The sequence below is a fragment of the Heptranchias perlo genome, chromosome 35, assembly GCF_035084215.1.
Source record: "Heptranchias perlo isolate sHepPer1 chromosome 35, sHepPer1.hap1, whole genome shotgun sequence".
Classification (NCBI taxonomy): Eukaryota; Metazoa; Chordata; class Chondrichthyes; order Hexanchiformes; family Hexanchidae; genus Heptranchias; species Heptranchias perlo.
The window spans coordinates 21,471,161-21,489,879 of record NC_090359.1 but is presented as its reverse complement, the minus strand read 5'-3'; the positions used below and the strand labels follow the sequence as shown (position 1 = coordinate 21,489,879).

Sequence of the window (18,719 nt, the reverse complement as noted above, 5' to 3'; positions counted from 1 at the left end):
CTCGGTTCCCAGTTCCTGTCAGTGTCTCGGTTCCCAGTTCCTGTCGGTGTCTCGGTTCCCAGTTCCTGTCAGTATCTCGGTTCCCAGTTCCTGTCAGTGTCTCGGTTCCCAGTTCCTGTCGGTGTCTCGGTTCCCAGTTCCTGTCGGTGTCTCGGTTCCCAGTTCCTGTCGGTGTCTCGGTTCCTGTCAGAGTGTCCGTGGCTGTCGGTACATTGGTGTCTCTTGCGTGCTGGAGTTGCCATTATTTGGCACATCAGTTCAGCCGGTGACGGATTAACCGGGTTTATCCTCAGCAAGCGCAAACCACTCACCAGCCGGTAATTCCTCTCCGTGTCCACGCAGCCGCACTGACCAAAGGCGACGCATTGGTCTCCGCTCAGCACGTATCCGTGGTCGCAGACGCAGCTCTCAACGCAGGGCCTGCCGCAGTCGTTGGGAGCCGCCAGGTCGTTACAGGACGAGGGGCAGGCGCTGCCGCAGGGGTCGTAGTGACTGCCAGCCGGGCAGCTCAGGGCTGTCGAGGGAGAAGAGAGGAATGGTTTAAACATTGGAACTCATTTGATAACGGAGGAGAAAGAGATAACGATTGGGACGCAATGGCCGTACTAACCACAGGAACGAATCCACCGAAAGACGGACGCGGGATACTGGGCTATTCAACTGAGGGGGCGGCGCTGCTGTGCCCGATCTAGTTCTCACCGACTCCTGTTCCTGCACTTTCCGGCTTTTTTTTGTGGGGTGGGGGTGGGCAGAGGTCACATATGGTCACTGATCAGGTCCGGAGGCTCTGATTCTCCCCCTCCCCCCTACCCCCCCATTCCACTCCCCAACCCGGGGGCGCTGAGGTCAAATATGGCGGCCAAGCGGCCGTGACCCTCTAACTCGGCACAGACCGGGGACTGATCCCCGGGGAGCACCTGCAGGCGACACTTCCGATGCCGTCAGGAATAAACAGGCGGAAGGAGATAGGCAGCGTCAGAGAGAGAGGGAATAAGAGAGAGAGGTTAACGTTTTAGGTGCAGAAACCCCCATCTCCACACCCCCAACAATAACCTGCCTCCCTCTCTTCAGATCACAAGATAATTATGGGTGGGGGATGGCATTCGGCCCATCGTACCTCAACCCCACCCCCTCCCAATGATACCCTCCCCTCCCCTCATTGCGGCATTCCCACTGGTTCTGAAATGATTCCCGAGTTTCCTCCTCCCCTTCTCTCTCTGGGAGATGCTCACGGACTTTCCCTTCACTTCCAGCGATTTTCGCTGCTTGCGATCTGCCCGTCTTTCGGGTGAGACGTTAAACCGAGGGCCCCGTCTGCCCCTCTCAGGTGGACGTAAAAGGTCCCACGGCCGCTATTTCGAAGAAGAGCAGGGGGGAGTTCTCCCCCAGTGTCCTGGGCCAATATTTATCCCTCAAACAACATTGTTTAACTAAAAAAACAGATTATCCGGTCATTTGTCACGGTGCTGTTTGTGGGAGCTTGCTGTGAGCAAATTGGCTCCATTTCCTGCAGAGGCCACACTTCAAATAGTACCTCATCAGCTGTAAAGTGCTTTGGGACGTGCAGAGGATGTGAAAGGCGCTATATAAATGCATATTTGACGCGACTCTGCCTGGCGTTGATTGCTATAAAGCTGAAGCACAAAGGGTCCTGAGGTGAATTGTGCGATGGCTCTTCCACCGTGGGCGGCATCACAAACCCGTCCTCGCCCGACTTCGACAAGCTCAGCCTGTCCAGCCAGTGTGACCGAACGTCGGTCAGGAGCAGCCGATTATTCTTCCCCTCACGCCCCTCCCACCACCCCACCAGGGCACTGAGGCCAATTGTAGCCCCCCCGTCCCCCAAGTTCCCTGGCCTGTGTTGCGATCGGCCGGCTCAACACAGGCCAGGGGATGGAGGGGTGGGATCATTCCGGCCCTCGGTGGGGGGGGGGAGCCGGGCGACGATCGTTATGGAAACCCGTGCGGCACATCCCATAATGACAGAATTCCAGGACGGTTGCCCAGCGCAACAGGGAGGAGTGTCACAACTTGCAACAGGGCGGTGGATTGGCGAAGAAGAGATGGCCGAGAGGGTCAAAGAGCTACTCACGGCAGAAGGTCTTGTTTCTCCAGGTTACGGGGACTCCGGCCTGGGAGCAGAGGCTTGCGTAGGACTGCAGGGCGAAGCAGAGCAGGGCCATGTCCCCCTCAGAGGCACACATGTCGTACACACAGTTTCCAAAGTACGTCTCTGGAGGAACCTTGCTGTGACACTCCTTGAACGGACCTGTGGAGCGAAAGAGGAAAGAGACGGGGGGGTGACAGGCGGTCTGAAAGAGGGGCCTTTCACTTCTTCCCCGTTAACGGCTCCTGTGGCAAGCGGCATCTACAGGCGGAGAGAGTGAGGGGGGGCAGGAGAGCGAGGGGGGGGCAGGAGAGCGAGGTGGGGGCAGGAGAGCGAAGGGGGGGGCAGGAGAGCGAAGTGGGGGCAGGAGAGCGAAGTGGGGGCAGGAGAGAGGGGGCAGGAGAGAGGGGGGCAGGAGAGAGAGAGGGCAAGAGAGAGAGAGGGCAAGAGAATGAGGAGCAAGAGAGAGGGGGGCAAGAGAGAGGGGTAAGAGAACGAAGGGGGCAGGAGAGCGAGGGGGGGCAGGAGAGCGAAGGGGCAGGAGAGCGAAGGGGCAGGAGAGCGAGGGGGGGCAGGAGAGCGAGGGGGGGCAGGAGAGAGAGAGGGCAAGAGAGAGAGGGGGCAAGAGAATGAGGAGCAAGAGAGAGGGGGGCAAGAGAGAGGGGTAAGAGAACGAAGGGGGCAGGAGAGCGAGAGGGGGCAGGAGAGCGAAGGGGCAGGAGAGCGAGGGGGGGCAGAAGAGCGAGGGGGGGCAGGAGAGCGAGGGGGGGCAGGAGAGCGAAGGGGCAGGAGAGCGAGGGGGGGCAGGAGAGCGAGGGGGGGGCAGGAGAGCGAGGGGGGGCAGGAGAGCGAGGGGGGCAGGAGAGCGAGGGGGGGGCAGGAGAGCGAGGGGGGGCAGGAGAGCGAGGGGGGGCAGGAGAGCGAAGGGGGGCAGAAGAGTGAGGGGGGGCAGGAGAGCGAGGGGGGGCAGGAGAGCGAGGGGGGGCAGGAGAGCGAGGGGGGGCAGGAGAGCGAGGGGGGGCAGGAGAGCGAGGGGGGGGCAGGAGAGCGAGGGGGACAGGAGAGCGAGGGGGACAGGAGAGCGAGGGGGGGCAGGAGAGCGAGGGGGGGGCAGGAGAGAGAGGGGGACAGGAGAGCGAGGGGGGCAGGAGAGCGAAGGGGCAGGAGAGCGAGGGGGCAGGAGAGCGAGGGGGCAGGAGAGCGAGGGGGCAGGAGAGTGAGGGGCGCAGGAGAGCGAGGGGGGGCAGGAGAGCGAGGGGGGGCAGGAGAGCGAGGGGGGGCAGGAGAGCGAGGGGGGGGCAGGAGAGCGAGGGGGACAGGAGAGCGAGGGGGGCAGGAGAGCGAAGGGGCAGGAGAGCGAGGGGGCAGGAGAGTGAGGGGCGCAGGAGAACGAGGGGGGCAGGAGAGCGAGGGGGACAGGAGAGTGAGGGGGACAGGAGAGTGAGGGGGACCGGAGAGTGAGGGGGGCAGGAGAGTGAGGGGGACAGGAGAGTGAAGGGGACAGGAGAGTGAGGGGGACAGGAGAGTGAGGGGGACAGGAGAGTGGGGGGGACAGGAGAGTGGGGGGGACAGGAGAGTGAGGGGGGCAGGAGAGTGAGGGGGACGGGAGAGTGAGGGGGAAGAGAACGAAGGGGGCAGGAGAGTGAGGGGGACAGGAGAGTGAGGGGGACAGGAGAGTGAGGGGGACAGGAGAGTGAGGGGGACGAGAACGAAGGGGGCAGGAGAGTGAGGGGGAAGAGAACGAAGGGGGCAGGAGAGTGAGGGGGCAGGAGAATGAGGGGAAAGAGAGAGGGGGCAAGAGAGAGAAGGGGCAGGAGAGAGAGGGGGCAGGAGAGAGAGGGGGCAGGAGAGAGAAGGGGCAGGAGAGAGAAGGGGGCAGGAGAGAGAAGGGGGCAGGAGAGAGAAGGGGGCAGGAGAGTGAGGGGGACGGGAGAGTGAGGGGGACGGGAGAGTGAGGGGGACGGGAGAGTGAGGGGGACGGGAGAGTGAGGGGGACGGGAGAGTGAGGGGGACGGGAGAGTGAGGGGGACGGGAGAGTGAGGGGGACGGGAGAGTGAAGGGAGCAGGAGAACAGGGGTCTGGTGCGTAGGCAGTGTTACAGGCAGCTAGTGGGGCAAATGGGAACTGGGAGAGAAGCAGAACCAGGAACAGGGGAGAAAGGGGAAAGTGGGGAGAGAGGAGAAAGTGGGAACGGGGGAGAGAGGAGAAAGTGGGAACAGGGGAGAGAGGAGAAAGTGGGAACAGGGGAGAGAGGAGAAAGTGGGAACGGGGGAGAGAGGAGAAAGTGGGAAAGTGGGGAGAGAGGAGAATGGGAACGGGAGAGAGAGGAGAAAGTGGGAACGGGGGAGAGAGAGGAGAAAGTGGGAACGGGGGAGAGAGGAGAAAGTGGGAACGGGGGAGAGAGGAGAAAATGGGAACGGGGGAGAGAGTAGAAAGTGGGAACGGGGGAGAGAGGAGAAAGTGGGAAAGTGGGGAGAGAGGAGAATGGGAACGGGAGAGAGAGGAGAAAGTGGGAAAGTGGGGAGAGAGGAGAAAGTGGGAATGGGGGAGAGAGGAGAATGGGAACGGGAGAGAGAGGAGAAAGTGGGAACAGGGGAGAGAAGAGAAAGTGGGATTGGAAGAGAGAGGAGAAAATTGGAATGGGGGAGAGAGGAGAAAGTGGGAACGGAGGAGAGAGGAGAAAGTGGGATTGGGAGAGAGAAGAGAAAGTGGGAACGGGGGAGAGAGGAGAAAGTGGGAACGGGGGAGAGAGGAGAAAGTGGGAACGGGGGAGAGAGGAGAAAGTGGGAATGGGGGAGAGAGAGGAGAAAGTGGGAACGGGGGAGAGAGGAGAAAGTGAGAACAGGGGGAGAGAGGAGAAAGTGGGAACGGGGGAGAGAGAGGAGAAAGTGGGAACGGGGGAGAGAGGAGAAAGTGGGAACGGGGGAGAGAGAGGAGAAAGTGGGATAGGGAGAGAGAGGAGAAAGTGGGAACGGGGGAGAGAGGAGAAAGTGGGAACGGGGGAGAGAGGAGAAAGTGGGAATGGGGGAGAGAGGAGAGAGTGGGAACAGGGGGAGAGAGGAGAGAGTGGGAACAGGGGGAGAGAGGAGAAAGTGGGAACAGGGGGAGAGAGGAGAAAGTGGGAATGGGGGAGAAAGGCGAAAGTGGGAACAGGGGGAGAGAGGAGAAAGTGGGAATGGGGGAGAGAGGCGAAAGTGGGAACAGGGGGAGAGAGGAGAAAGTGGGATAGGGAGAGAGGAGAAAGTGGGAATGGGGGAGAGAGGAGAAAGTGGGAATGGGGGAGAGAGGAGAAAGTGGGAACAGGGGGAGAGAGGAGAAAGTGGGAATGGGGGAGAGAGGAGAGAGTGGGAACAGGGGGAGAGAGGAGAAAGTGGAAACAGGGGGAGAGAGGAGAAAGTGGGAATGGGGGAGAGAGGCGAAAGTGGGAACAGGGGGAGAGAGGAGAAAGTGGGAATGGGGGAGAAAGGCGAAAGTGGGAACAGGGGGAGAGAGGAGAAAGTGGGAATGGGGGAGAGAGGCGAAAGTGGGAACAGGGGGAGAGAGGAGAAAGTGGGATAGGGAGAGAGGAGAAAGTGGGAATGGGGGAGAGAGGTGAAAGTGGGAACAGTGGGAGAGAGGAGAAAGTGGGAACAGGGGGAGAGAGGAGAAAGTGGGAACAGGGGGAGAGAGGAGAAAGTGGGAACGGGGGAGAGAGGAGAAAGTGGAAACGGGGGAGAGAGAGGAGAAAGTGGGAACGGGGGAGAGAGGAGAAAGTGGGAACAGCAGGACAGCAGTTACGTGTTTTCAACTTAAAGCGTCTTTTACCTGTTGGGTTTTTGATGAAGCCGCAGCTTGATAACTGCTGAGCCTCGTGCTCGATGTCCTTGTCACATTTCTCGATCCCACCAGCATTTTTGCACCTGTCCAGTGAAATAAGAACAAAAAATGTGTCTGGGCAAGGAGAGAATACAAGAATCAGGCACCCACCACCTTGTAGTGCTGGCCGTGGCTCAGCAGGTACCACTCTTGCTTTCTGAATCAGAAAGTCATGGGTTCAAGTCCCACTTCAGAGACTTGAGCGCATCATCTGGGCCAGTGCCAGTACTGAGGGAGTGCTGCACTGTCAGAGGTGCCGTCTTTCAGATGAGATATTAAACTGAGGCCCCGTCTGCCCCTCTCAGGTGGATGTAAAAGATCCCCCTGGTTGAAGAGCAGGGGGAGTTCTCCCCCCCGGTGTCCTGGGCCAATATTTATCCGTCAACCAATATCGCCAAAGAGCTGAGCATTTATCTCGTTGCTGTTTATGGGATCTTGCTGTGCGCAAATCGGCCGCTGCGTTTCACTACATTACAACAGTGGCTACAGCCAATGAAATACTTTTTGAAGTGTCGTCACTGTTGTGATGTGGGGATAAATCATTGCAATACAGTGTGGGCCTAAGTGGCCGGCCATCGCTTACCCTGTAGTATTGTCCGGTACCAGCCAGCTCTCCCCCAGTTCGTCTGTAGTCCCAGCCGCACTGCCATCAGGCTTCAGGTTGTCATCAGCCACCTTTCCGTTGTAGTTTCCTGCAGGGAAGAGAGTGGGGGTGTTACAATAAGGACTGAGCTAAAGGTCAAGGGTTAGATACAGAGTAAAGCCCCCCCTCTTACACTGTCCCATCAAACACTCTCTGTGACCTGCTCCAGCCCCTACGACCCTCCGAGATCTCTGCCCTCCTCCAATTCTGGCCTCTTGCGCATCCCCCGATTTCCTTCGCCCCGCCATTGGCGGCCGTGCCTTCAGCCATCTTGGCCCTAAACTCTGGAATTCCCTCCCTAAACCATCTCCCCCTCTCTCTCCTCCTTTAAGACGCTCCTGAAAACCTACCTCTTTGACCGAGCTTTTGGTCACCTGTCCTAATATCTCCTCACGTGGCTCGGAGTCAAATTTTAAGACGGATAATCGCTCCTGCGAAGCGCCTCGGGGACGTTTTGACAATGTTAAAGGCGCTGTATAAATACAAATTGCCGTTGAAGGACCTCTCCAGCCAAGCTCCCGACATGTCACCTCCTCCCCTCCCGCCCTGCGCGTCGCGCTTCTGAATCGGGCGAGACGGACCCAGCCCTTCCGCGGATTTGGCGCACGGGACTCCCCGTCTCTCTCTCTCAAGAGCTTTACCGCAGAGGCCGCAGAGCTGTCCCGCGTAGGACGACGGGACGGTGACGTCCACGTGATGGTTCCCGTCGTACCGCACCCACAGGCCGAAGTCGGTCTCCAGGGAGACGTAGGCGCCGCTCACCCGCACCTCCAGCTTGTCGTCCACGAAGACGGGGAGATTGACCCGACGTCCGTCCAGCTGTGTGAGGAGGAAAACAGCGTCAGCGTCTGACGGGCGCAACCGGTAACTTACAATGGCGGCCCGTCGATTTTCCAAAATGGCTTCCCTGGTTCCCAGCATGCACCAGGAGCTCGCTCAACGCCATTGACAACCTCCAGGACATAAAAATACCTCCAAAATACTGAGAGGTCCCAATTCATAAAACCGTCGGCCAAAATGCTTTGCAGTCGTGAGGTGGCACTGAGCCTGTCGAAGGAAAGGAGGCCCAAGGGGGGGGGGGGGGGGGGGTGAGCAGCACCACAGTCTTGAGGTCCGGTGAGAAAAACGCGTTAGATTGGGAGATGGCATGAGGAATTTTGGGGGTGGGAAAATTGTTGCCTTATTGTCGGCCTGTATGATCAATAAGATGCTTGTTCAGGAACTGAGCGGTGGGCACTTGTGAGCAATTTTAGATGGGAACGCCACAGATACATAGGATTACATAGAATTTACAGCACAGAAACAGGCCATTCGGCCCAACTGGTCTATGCCGGTGTTTATGCTCCACACGAACCTCCTCCCATCCTACTTCTCACCCTTTCAGCATAATCTTCTATTCCTTTCTCCCTCATGTGTTTATCCAGCTCCCCTTTAAATGCATCTCTGCTATTCGCCTCAACTACTCCTTGTGGTAGTGAGTTCCACATTCTCACCACTCTCTGGGTAAAGAAGTTATTTCAATTTAGTCTGGAAGGGAACAACTGGGACAGTGACCCAGAATTCGTGACAGTAAAGACTCGTCAACAAATCTAAATTAGCCAAAGAGAAAGGTCGGGGGTGGGGGGTGATGGGGGGGAAGTTCCCTGTTAGGAACATAGGAACATAGGAACAGGAGTCGGCCATTCAGCCCCTCATTCCTGCTCCGCCATTTGTTAAGATCATGGCTGATCTGTGATCTAACTCCATATACCTGCCTTTGGCCCATATCCCTTAATACCTTTGGTTGCCAAAAAGCTATCTATCTCAGATTTAAATTTAGCAATTGAGCTAGTATCAATTGCCGTTTGCAGAAGAGAGTTCCAAACTTCTACAACCCTTTGTGTGTAGAAATGTTTTCTAGTCTCGCTCCTGAAAGGTCTGGCTCTAATTTTTAGACTGTGCCCCCTACTCCTAGAATCCCCAACCAGCGGAAATAGTTTCTCTCTATCCACCCTATCCGTTCCCCTTAATATCTTCTAAACTTCGATCAGATCACCCCTTAACCTTCGAAACTCGAGAGAATACAACCCCAATTTGTGTAATCTCTCCTCGTAACTTAACCCTTGAAGTCCGGGTATCATTCTAGTAAACCTACGCTGCACTCCCTCCAAGGCCAGTATGTCCTTCCGAAGGTGCGGTGCCCAGAACTGCTCACAGTACTCCAGGTGTGGTCTAACCAGGGTTTTGTACAGCTGCAGCATAACTTCTGCCCCCTTGTACTCTGGTCCTCTAGATATAAAGGTTCCTCGTGGACCCAATACTCACGATGACCCTTCGGTTCTTCGTTATCGTGACGCCGTGACCGTAGGCCTCCACGTGAACCGCCTTCACGTAGGAGACCCGCGTGTTCCTGCCTCGGTGCTCGTTGCTGGTTTCCACGTTGAAGTAGGGCAGGCCGGAGGAGGCATTGCAGAGCTTGGAGAGGGTGTAGGTGCAGTTCCCCATGAACTGGTGGACTGCTTTGTCGTACGTGGTGTAGTGAGGGTCTCCTGATGCGCTGCAGGTTTCATGGCCTGTAGCAAGAGAGGTTGGGTGTCAATTGTTTGAACTTTGCCCCCTTTAACGGCATCACCCCTGACTAACCAAACTATCTCTTCAGAGTCGTCAGCCTTGAGGGACGAGGGAAATGTGCCACAGAACAATGGGGAAGAAAATCTTGCCTTTATATCGTGCCTCAGGACGTTACAAAGCGCTTTACAGCCAATTAAGTATTTTTTGAAGTGTAGTCACTGTTGTAATGTAGGAAATGCGGCAGCCAATTTGTGCACAGCAAGATCCCACAAACAGCAATGCGATCACGACCAGATAATCTGTTTTAGTGATGTTGGTTGAGGGATAAATTTTGACCAGGGGAGAACTCCCCCTGCTCTTCTTCGAAATAGCACCATGGGATCTTTTACGTCAACCTGAGAGAACAGGCAGGGCCTCAGTTTAACTTCTCATCCAAAAGACGGCACCTCCGACAGTGCAGCACTCCCTCAGTACCAGCACTGGGAGTGTCGGCCTGGATTATGTGCTCAAGTCTCTGGAGTGGGGCTCGAACCCTCAACTTACTGGCTCAACGAGAGTGCGACCCACTGAGTCACAGCTCCTCCGTGACCATCTAAATTGTCCCCAATCATCCCTATTCTTCTCTGTAATCCCTCTGCTAATAAAGGATGAGGAAAACTCGAGATAGTTTAAGGCCCAAAACCCCATACAGCCAAGAAGCCCATGCAACTCTGTACCCAATTAGTGGGATGGAGTGGTTAGCTCAGCCTATTGGACTGGGGGTTTAGATCTGAAGCATAGAATCAGTGAACCACACATAGAAACACAGAAAATAGGAGCAAGAGTAGGCCATTCGGCCCTTCGGGCCTGCTCTGCCATCTAAAATGATCATGGCTGATCGTCTAACTCGGTAACCTGTTCCCGCTTTTTCCCCATATCCCTTGATCCCTTTAGCATTAAGAAATATATCTATCTCCTTCTTGAATACATCTAATGACTTGACCTCCACTGCCTTCTGTGGTAGAGAATTCCACAGGTTCACCACCCTCTGAGGGAAGAAATTTCTCCTCATCTCGGTTCTAAATGGCAGACCCCGTATCCTGAGACTGTGACCCCTGGTTCTGGACTCCCCAGCCATCGGGAACATCCTCCCTGCATCTAGTCTGTCTAGTCCTGTTAGAATTTTATATGTTTCGATGAGATCACCTCTCATTCTTCGAAACTCTCGTGAATATAGGCCTAGTCGACCCAATCTCTCCTCGTACGTCAGTCCTGCCATCCCAGGAATCAGTCTGGTAAACCTTCGTTGCACTCCCTCCATGGCAAGGACATCCTTCCTCAGATAAGGAGACCAAAACTGCACACAATACTCCAGATGTGGCCTCACCAAGGCCCTGTATAACTGCAGGATAACTGCACCTCCCATCTAGTTAAGGGGTGTACTGTCCCTCATCTCCTGGTACCATTCTGTTAAATCTCCTCTACACCCCCTCCAAAGCCTTGACGTCCTTCCTTAAAGGTGCGTTGGCCAGAATTGGACACGATACTCCAGCTGAGGCCTAACCAGTGATTTATAAAGGTTTAGCACAACTTCTTTGCTTCTCCTCAGAATGTACAGCACAGAAACAGGCCGTTCGGCCCAACTGGTCTATGCTGGTGTTTATGCTCCACACGAGCCTCCTCCCTCCCTACTTCATCTCACCCTATCACCATATCCTTCTATTCCTTTCTCCCTCATGTGTTTATCCAGCGTCCCCTTAAATGCATCTCTGCTATTCGCCTCAACTACTCCTTGTGGGAGCGAGTTCCACATTCTCATCGCTCTCTGGGTAAAGAAGTTTCTCCTGAATTCCCTATTGGATTTATTAGTGGCTACGTTACAACCCTGGCCCCTAGTTTTGGTCTCCTCCCGCACAAGTGGAAACGGAAAGCCTAGGATCCCGTGTGCACTTTGTCTCATTTAAAGCAGCCTTATCGACCCGTCCCAAGATTTGTGCGGACGTGAACCGCCGGACGCGTTCGTGGTTTGACCGGCCGTGGGCTCGTCCTCACCCAGAGCGTGACAGCCGTAGACTCCGTCCTGCAGCCCGCAGCTCTCCTCGGGCTTGCAGCTTGCCCCCTTGCAGCTCATGACGTTTGCTCCGTGGCACAGGCACTGCTCGCTGCAGCCCGTCTTGTACCAGGTCTCGTTGGGCTGCAGAGGAACAAGGGAGAGAAAGAGCTTGCTTTTACACGGTGCCTTTTGTGCATGGCAAGATCCCGCAAACAGCGACTGAGGTAAGTGACCAGATCGTCTGTGATTTTTAAATGGTTGAGGAATCAGTGTTGTTCCAGGACACCCCTGCTCTTCTTTAGAATAGTAGCCATCTTATACGGCCACCTGAGAGGGGAAGACAGGACCTGGGTTTAACGTCTCCTCCGAAAGACGGCACCTCTGACAGTGCAGCACTCCCCCAGTACTGGCACTGGAAGTGTCGGCCTGGATTATCTGCTCAAGAGGGAACACAGATAAAGTATTACGTATCTTCTGGACTCAAAGGCGGACTCTTCATGTCGTACGGCTCCCCTCAACTGCCTCCCCCTATCTGTCATGTGTGATGCCCACACCATGAGTGACAGGCACGCTGTTTGGCTGTGAGAAGCATCACAGCCCAGCCCGATCATGGCAGCAGGTACTAGATAGCAATTGGGAAGCAAGGGCCCTGAAATCCCTGGGCCTGGGAAAGGATAGATGGAGGCATACTGTCAGAATGTTCCAGCGGGAACAGTTTCGGCCGAGAGAGGGAATGAGAGACCCCCTGAGGGAGGGACTGAGAGACCTCAGTCAGTGTACAGATATCTCCCTGAGGGAGAGGGACTGAGAGACCTCAGTCAGTGTACAGATATCTCCCTGAGGGAGAGGGACTGAGAGACCCCAGTCAGTGTACAGATATCTCCCTGAGGGAGGGACTGAGAGACCTCAGTCAGTGTACAGATATCTCCCTGAGGGAGGGACTGAGAGATCCCAGTCAGTGTACAGATATCACCCTGAGAGAGGGAACTGAGAGATCCCAGTCAGTGTACAGATATCTCCCTGAGAGAGAGGGACTGAGAGACACCAGTCAGTGTACAGATATCTCCCTGAGAGGGACTGAGAGACCCCAGTCAGTGTACAGATATCTCCCTGAGAGAGAGGGACTGAGAGACCCCAGTCAGTGTACAGATATCTCTCTGAGGGAGGAGACTGAGAGACACCAGTCAGTGTTCAGATATCTCCCTGAGAGAGAGGGACTGAGAGACCCCAGTCAGTGTACAGATATCTCTCTGAGGGAGGAGACTGAGAGACACCAGTCAGTGTACAGATATCTCCCTGAGAGAGGGACTGAGAGGCCCCAGTCAGTGTACAGATATCTCCCTGAGAGAGAGGGACTGAGAGGCCCCAGTCAGTGTACAGATATCTCCCTGAGGGAGGGGACTGAGAGACTCCAGTCAGTGTACAGATATCTCCCTGAGGGAGAGGGGACTGAGAGACCCCAGTCAGTGTACAGAAACGGAACTGGTACCAGGTACTGGAGGCCCTGTGATATTTCGAATTATCCTGACGCTGCTACCCGAGGGGGTCACTACCCAATGCCAGAGATGGAGCCACTCACCAGCCAGTAATGTCCCTCAGCGTCGGTGCACCCACACTGGTTGACAGGGACGCAGTGTCCATCGCTCAGGATGAACCCTCCGTCACACTCGCAGCCCTCGACACAGCGCTCTGAGCACTGGCCGGGCGAGAACAGGTCATTGCAGGTCAGGGGGCAGGTGCTTGCACACAGGGTGTAGTGACTGTTCGCAGGGCAGTCGAGAGCTGTGGAGAACAGGAGACACAGAGACACTGATAAGCAGGATTAGTGCTGATAAGCAGGAGAAAAAAAAACAGTACATGGACGGCTGGATACAGTGACACCACTATTCCCGGCCAGAATGGAGATGATTGGGTAATTCCCCCGTCAATCATGCCTGGAGACCGCACTGCTGTAAGTGACTGGGATTGATTTCACCCATATAATTTGTATTATGTGACTATCCTCCACTCTCTGCACTTTTCTGGAGAAATCACCCTGCTTTTATCGGGAGAAGTTGCTGCAGTTTCGGACATGAGTTTGGTTTGCTGCAGTTCGTAGAGACTCTTTTTAAATAGACTCTGTTTGCTGAGTAAATAGACTGCTGTAAAATCGACTGTTTGCTGTGAATTCGCCCCACCTCGTTGGTTGACACAGTGGTGTCAATAGACACACTGTACATTGTACTGGCACTCTACTGGTGTGCAGTTGGAGAATGGTGTGTGCACAGACCCTCTACTGGTAAGGAGGTGGAAAGTAGTGTGTACTGCCCCTCTGTTGGTATGGACCTGGAGAATAGTGTTTGTACTGGACTTGGACTGGTGTGGCACTGGGAAACAGTGTGTGTTCTGCGCCTCTACTGGTGTGGTGCTGGGGAATAGTGTGTGTACAGACCTTGTACTGGTGTGAATCTGGGAAGCAGTGTGTGTACTGGACTTGTACTGGTCCAGAGCTGAGGATGAGTATGTGGATTTGTACTGGTGTGGAGTGAGGTGAGTGTGTACTGGGCCTGTACTGGTGTGGAGTGAGGTGAGTGTGTACTGGGCCTGTACTGGTGTGGAGTGAGGTGAGTGTGTACTGGGCCTGTACTGGTGTGGAGTGAGGTGAGTGTGTACTGGGCCTGTACTGGTGTGCAGTGAGGTGAGTGTGTACTGGGCCTGTACTGGTGTGGAGTGAGGTGAGTGTGTACTGGGCCTGTACTGGTGTGGAGTGAGGTGAGTGTGTGCTGGGCCTGTACTGGTGTGGAGTGAGGTGAGTGTGTGCTGGGCCTGTACTGGTGTGGAGTGAGGTGAGTGTGTACTGGACCTGTACTGGTGTGGAGTGAGGCGAGTGTGTACTGGATCTGTACTGGTGTGGAGTGAGGTGAGTGTGTACTGGGCCTGTACTGGTGTGGAGTGAAGTGAGTGTGTACTGGGCCTGTACTGGTGTGGAGCTGTGGGGCAGTGTGTGTACTGGACCTGTACTGGTGAGGAGCTGTGGGGCAGTGTGTGTACTGGGCCTGTACTGGTGAGGAGCTGTGGGGCAGTGTGTGTACTGCGCCTGTACTGGTGTGGAGCTGTGGGGCAGTGTGTGTACTGGGCCTGTACTGGTGTGGAGCTGTGGGGCAGTGTGTGTACTGGGCCTGTACTGGTGAGGAGCTGTGGGGCAGTGTGTGCACTGGGCCTGTACTGGTGAGGAGCTGTGGGGCAGTGTGTGCACTGGGCCTGTACTCTTGTAGTGCTCATTAAGATGCTACGATGACTTTACTCTTCTCCTCTGAGGTGCGTCAGGAGGCTGCTGACCCCCAGTACTGTACGGTTGTATCACAGTGACTTACCGCAGAAGTCTGGCGTTCTCCAGTCGTGCACGGTGGCCCCTGCAGATAGACAGGCGTCCGTGTAGGCCTGCAGCTGGTCACACAGGGTCTTCTCGAGACCCTCGAACTGACACATGTCGTACACGCAGTTGTCGAAGTAGGGTTTAGACGGGACCATCTTAACACAGTCCCTATAGAGCAATGAGATAGGCAGTGACATCAGAGACTTGAGCACATAATCCAGACGGACACTCCCAGCGCCAGTACCTGAGGGAGCGCTGCACTGTCGGAGCTGCCATCTTTTGGGTGAGACATTAAACCGAGGCCCCGTCTGCCCCTCTCAGGTGGATGTAAAAGATCCCACAGCCACTATTTTGAAGAAGAGCAGGGGGGAGTTCTCCCCAGTGCCCTGGGCCAATATTTATCCCTCAACCAATACGGCCAAAACAGATTAACTGGGGGTTTATCTGATTGCAGTTTGTGGGATCTTGCTGTGCGCAAATTAGCTGCCCCGTTTTCCCACATTACAACAGTGACAGCGTTCCAAAAGCAATTCATTGGTTGTGAAGAACTTTGGGATGTCCTGAGGATGTGAAAGGCGCTATAGAAATGCAAGATCTTTCTTTCTTTCTCTTTAGGGATTAGCCGGGGAGAGTTTGCGGTTACTGATTGATCCCACCGACTAAAACAATGACCAACAAGTCGGCACTGAGAACATCTCCAGACTTGACTATTCCAACGCTCTCCTGGCCGGCCTCCCATCTTCCACCCACCATAAACTTGAGCTCATCCAAAACTCTGCTGCCCTGTATCCTGACTCGCACCGAGTCCCGTTCACCCATCACCCCCTGTGCTCGCTGACCTACATTGGCTCCCGGTCCGGGAACGCCTCGATTTTAAAATTCTCATCCTTGTTTTCAAATCCCTCCATGGGCCTCGCCCCCTCTCCCTATCTCTGGAACCTCCTCCAGCCCCTACAACCCTCCGAGATCTCTGCACTCCTCCAATTCTGGCCTCTTGCACATCCCCCGATTTCTATCGCTCCACCATTGGCGGCCGTGCCTTCAGCCGCCTAGGCCCTAAGCTCTGGAATTCCCTCCCTAAACCTCTCCGCCTCTCTCTCCTCCTTTAAGACGCTCCTTAAAACCTACCTCTTTGACCAAGCATTTGGTCACCTGCCCTAATGTCTACTTCTTTGGATGTCAGACGTTGTCTGATAATCGCTCCGGTGAAGCGCTGTGGGGACATTTTCCTGTGTTAAAGGCGCTATATAAATGCAAGTTGTTATTGCCTTCTTACCGGAAGACTCCAGTTGTGTCTACGATACGTCCACATTTGTCTGAGCCGGTTACCTTGTCGTAGAGGTCTTTATTACAGGGACGCTCCTCGGGGACATGAGGTTTGCAGCTGAAAATAAGCCATGGTCAGATTATTTATGGTTATAAATATGGTCTTTTCTGCACGTTACTTTTCCCAATTGAAAAAGAACAGGCCTCAGACCTGTTCCTAGCACCATGTACCTTCTCCGGCCTAGGGAAAGGGCTGGAGACCAGTTCCCCTGCATGATGTAATCTCTCCGGCCTATGGTGAGGCTTTGAGGCCTACTCCCAGCACTGTACACTTTTTCTAGCCTTAAATGAAGGGCTCTAGACCAGTTCCCCTCGTGACCTACCTTCCTTGGCCTAGGGGGAGGGATGGAAACCAGTTCCCAATACTACTCATCTTTCCCGGCCTAGCGAATAAGCCCCAAGCCTCTCTCCGCTGCTCAGCCTCCGGTCACTGGGAGGAGCGCAAGTCTGCCGGGGGGGGGGGCCGGCACTTCAGGTGTCAGCCGAGGCTCAGTGGGTCGCACTCTCTCGCCTCCGAGTCAGAAGGTCGTGGGTTCGAGCCCCACTCCAGAGACTCGAGCCCATAATCCAGGTCGGGGCTCCCAGTGCCGGTACTGAGGGAGCGCTGCACTGCCGGAGGTGCCGTCTTTCGCGTGGGACGTTAAACCGAGGGCCCCGTCTGCCCCTCTCAGGTGGACGTAAAAAGATCCCACGGCCAGTATTTCGAAGAAAAGCAGCGGGGGGTTCTCCCCGGTGTCCTGGGGCCAATATTTATCCCTCAACCAACATCACTAAAAAAAAACAGATTATCGGGTCAGGTTTGTGGGATCTTGCTGTGTCCAAAAATTGACTGTTCCCGACGTTACGACAGTGACTGCACTTCAAAAAAGTACTTCGTTGGCCGTGAAGCGCTTTGGGACGTCCTGAGGTCGTGAAAGGCGCTATATAAATGCAAGTTCGCTTTCTACAGTGTAAGAAAATAGGAAGCTCCACCCCGGCCTCCGCCGAGGACATGTGTTCACTCCACTGGGCAAGCGAGCTCTGCGCTCGACTCTCTCCTCCCCCCTCCCCGCCATCGTTCCGCCCTCGGGCTGCCAAGAAGGCGGCCACTCACCCCTCGTCCTCGTCGCCCGGCGCCTGCCAGCTGTTGCCCAGCTCATCCCCGCTTCCCGCCACCAGGCCGTCCGGCTTGACCTTGTCATTGTTCGGATTTCCGTCGAAGTTACCGCACAGCCCGCACATCATGTCGAAGTAGGACCTGGAGCAGAGAGAGAGAGGGAGTGTGAGGAGGGTATCCGCACGCAGAGAGCGACCGGGCGGCCTGAGAGAGAAAGCTCCCGGTTGCAGGGCTCTCAGAGATTTTCCCCCGCCTCGGCCCATCGAAACCCCCACCCCCCCCCCCATCCGTGCCTTCTGTCACCTCCGGACTCGACTGTTCCAACGCTCTCCTGGCCGGCCTCCCGTCGTCCACCCTCCGTAAACTTCAGCTCATCCAAAAATCTGCTGCCCCGTATCCTAACTCCAAGTCCTGTTCGCCCATCACCCCCCACCCCCCTGTTCTCGCTGACCTACGTTGGCTCCTGGCCCGGGCACGCCTCGATTGTAAAATTCACATCCCTCCACGGCCTCGCCCCCTCTCTATCTCTGTAACCTCCTCCAGCTCTTACAACCCTCCCAGATCTCTGCGCTCCTCCAATTCCGGCCTCTTGCGCATCCCCTGATTTCCATCGCTCTGCCATTGGCGGCCGTGCCTTCAGCTGCCTCGGCCCCTAAGCTCTGGAATTCCCTCCCTAAACCTCCCCGCCTCTCTCTCTCCTCCTTTCAGACGCTCCTTAAAACCTACCTTTTACCTGTCCTAATATCTCCTTATGTGGCTCGGTGCCAAGTTTTGCCTTGAGAACCGCTCCTGTGAAACGCCTTGGGGCCTTTTGCGACTTAAAGGCGTGACCTAAATGCAAATTTATTTTTGCTGCTGTTTAACGAAACTTATCTGCAGCGTAATCCTTTTATTGAGCTACTAGTTTTGGTTTTATGCTCTCGGAAGCCTTCTAATCAAGAGATAACCGTGGCTTTTATAAGGCTGCAATATTGCATCGTTTAGATCAGGCACCACTGAGATCTACTCTTGAATAAGTACATGAGCAAAATCATCCATTGGGTTGGTGAGGGTGGACTGTATGGTGCTGTGTTGGACTCCCATTCAGAAGGGATAGAATCAAAAACAAAAATCATAGAATCTTACTGCACCGAAGGAGGCCACTCGGCCCGTCGTGCCGGTGCCGGCCCTTTGAAAGAGCTGCCCAATTTACCCCCCATAAATCTTCTTCAAGTACCTGTCCAATTTGAAACTTTCTCTTCAATCTGCTTCCACCACCCTTTCAGGCAGTGCGTTCCAGATCTTAACCGCGCTGCTTGTGAAAAAAAATTCTCCTCTTCTCCCCCTCTGCTTCTTTTGCCGATTGTTTTAAATCTGTGACCTCTGGTTACTTGCCAGAGGAAACGGTTTGGGCCCATTGGTGCTGTGTTGGACTCCCATTCAAGAGCTGCTAACTCTACCAAAGGGGCATTGGATTCCCACGGAAACCGCTAGCAGTCCTTGTGTTGTGTTGGACTCCTTGTTCAAAGGGTGCGTGTTGGCTCGGCTGGTGCGGCGTTGGACTCTCATGAGGTGCAACTGAGCCTCAGTTGAGGTCCCCACTCAGCCCGCCTCTACGTGTGAGTATTGCGCCTTGAGCTTATAGACGGGAGCGGGCGTTCGATGTGAGCCAAAGGGGGCTTTTCACGAGGGAGCCCGTCACCGCCCGGCTGCAAAATTCCCAGCGGGCACGCTGCTGTGGCACCGGGAGAGGCGGACGGGCATTTGAAAGGGGCA

General features: G+C 55.3%; 1 protein-coding gene across 1 annotated transcript in view; it reads right to left on the bottom strand.

The window, feature by feature from the left end:
- Nucleotides 1–18,719, bottom strand: part of LOC137302304 (zonadhesin-like) — a 108,040-nt gene that overhangs the window by 27,476 nt on the left and 61,845 nt on the right. The window contains 11 exon segments of the mRNA XM_067971944.1: nucleotides 312–514; nucleotides 2,093–2,269; nucleotides 5,912–6,006; nucleotides 6,546–6,654; nucleotides 7,247–7,424; nucleotides 8,910–9,157; nucleotides 11,187–11,328; nucleotides 12,767–12,969; nucleotides 14,541–14,710; nucleotides 15,819–15,926; nucleotides 16,962–17,105. Coding sequence (XP_067828045.1) covers nucleotides 312–514; nucleotides 2,093–2,269; nucleotides 5,912–6,006; nucleotides 6,546–6,654; nucleotides 7,247–7,424; nucleotides 8,910–9,157; nucleotides 11,187–11,328; nucleotides 12,767–12,969; nucleotides 14,541–14,710; nucleotides 15,819–15,926; nucleotides 16,962–17,105 — 1,777 coding nt within the window.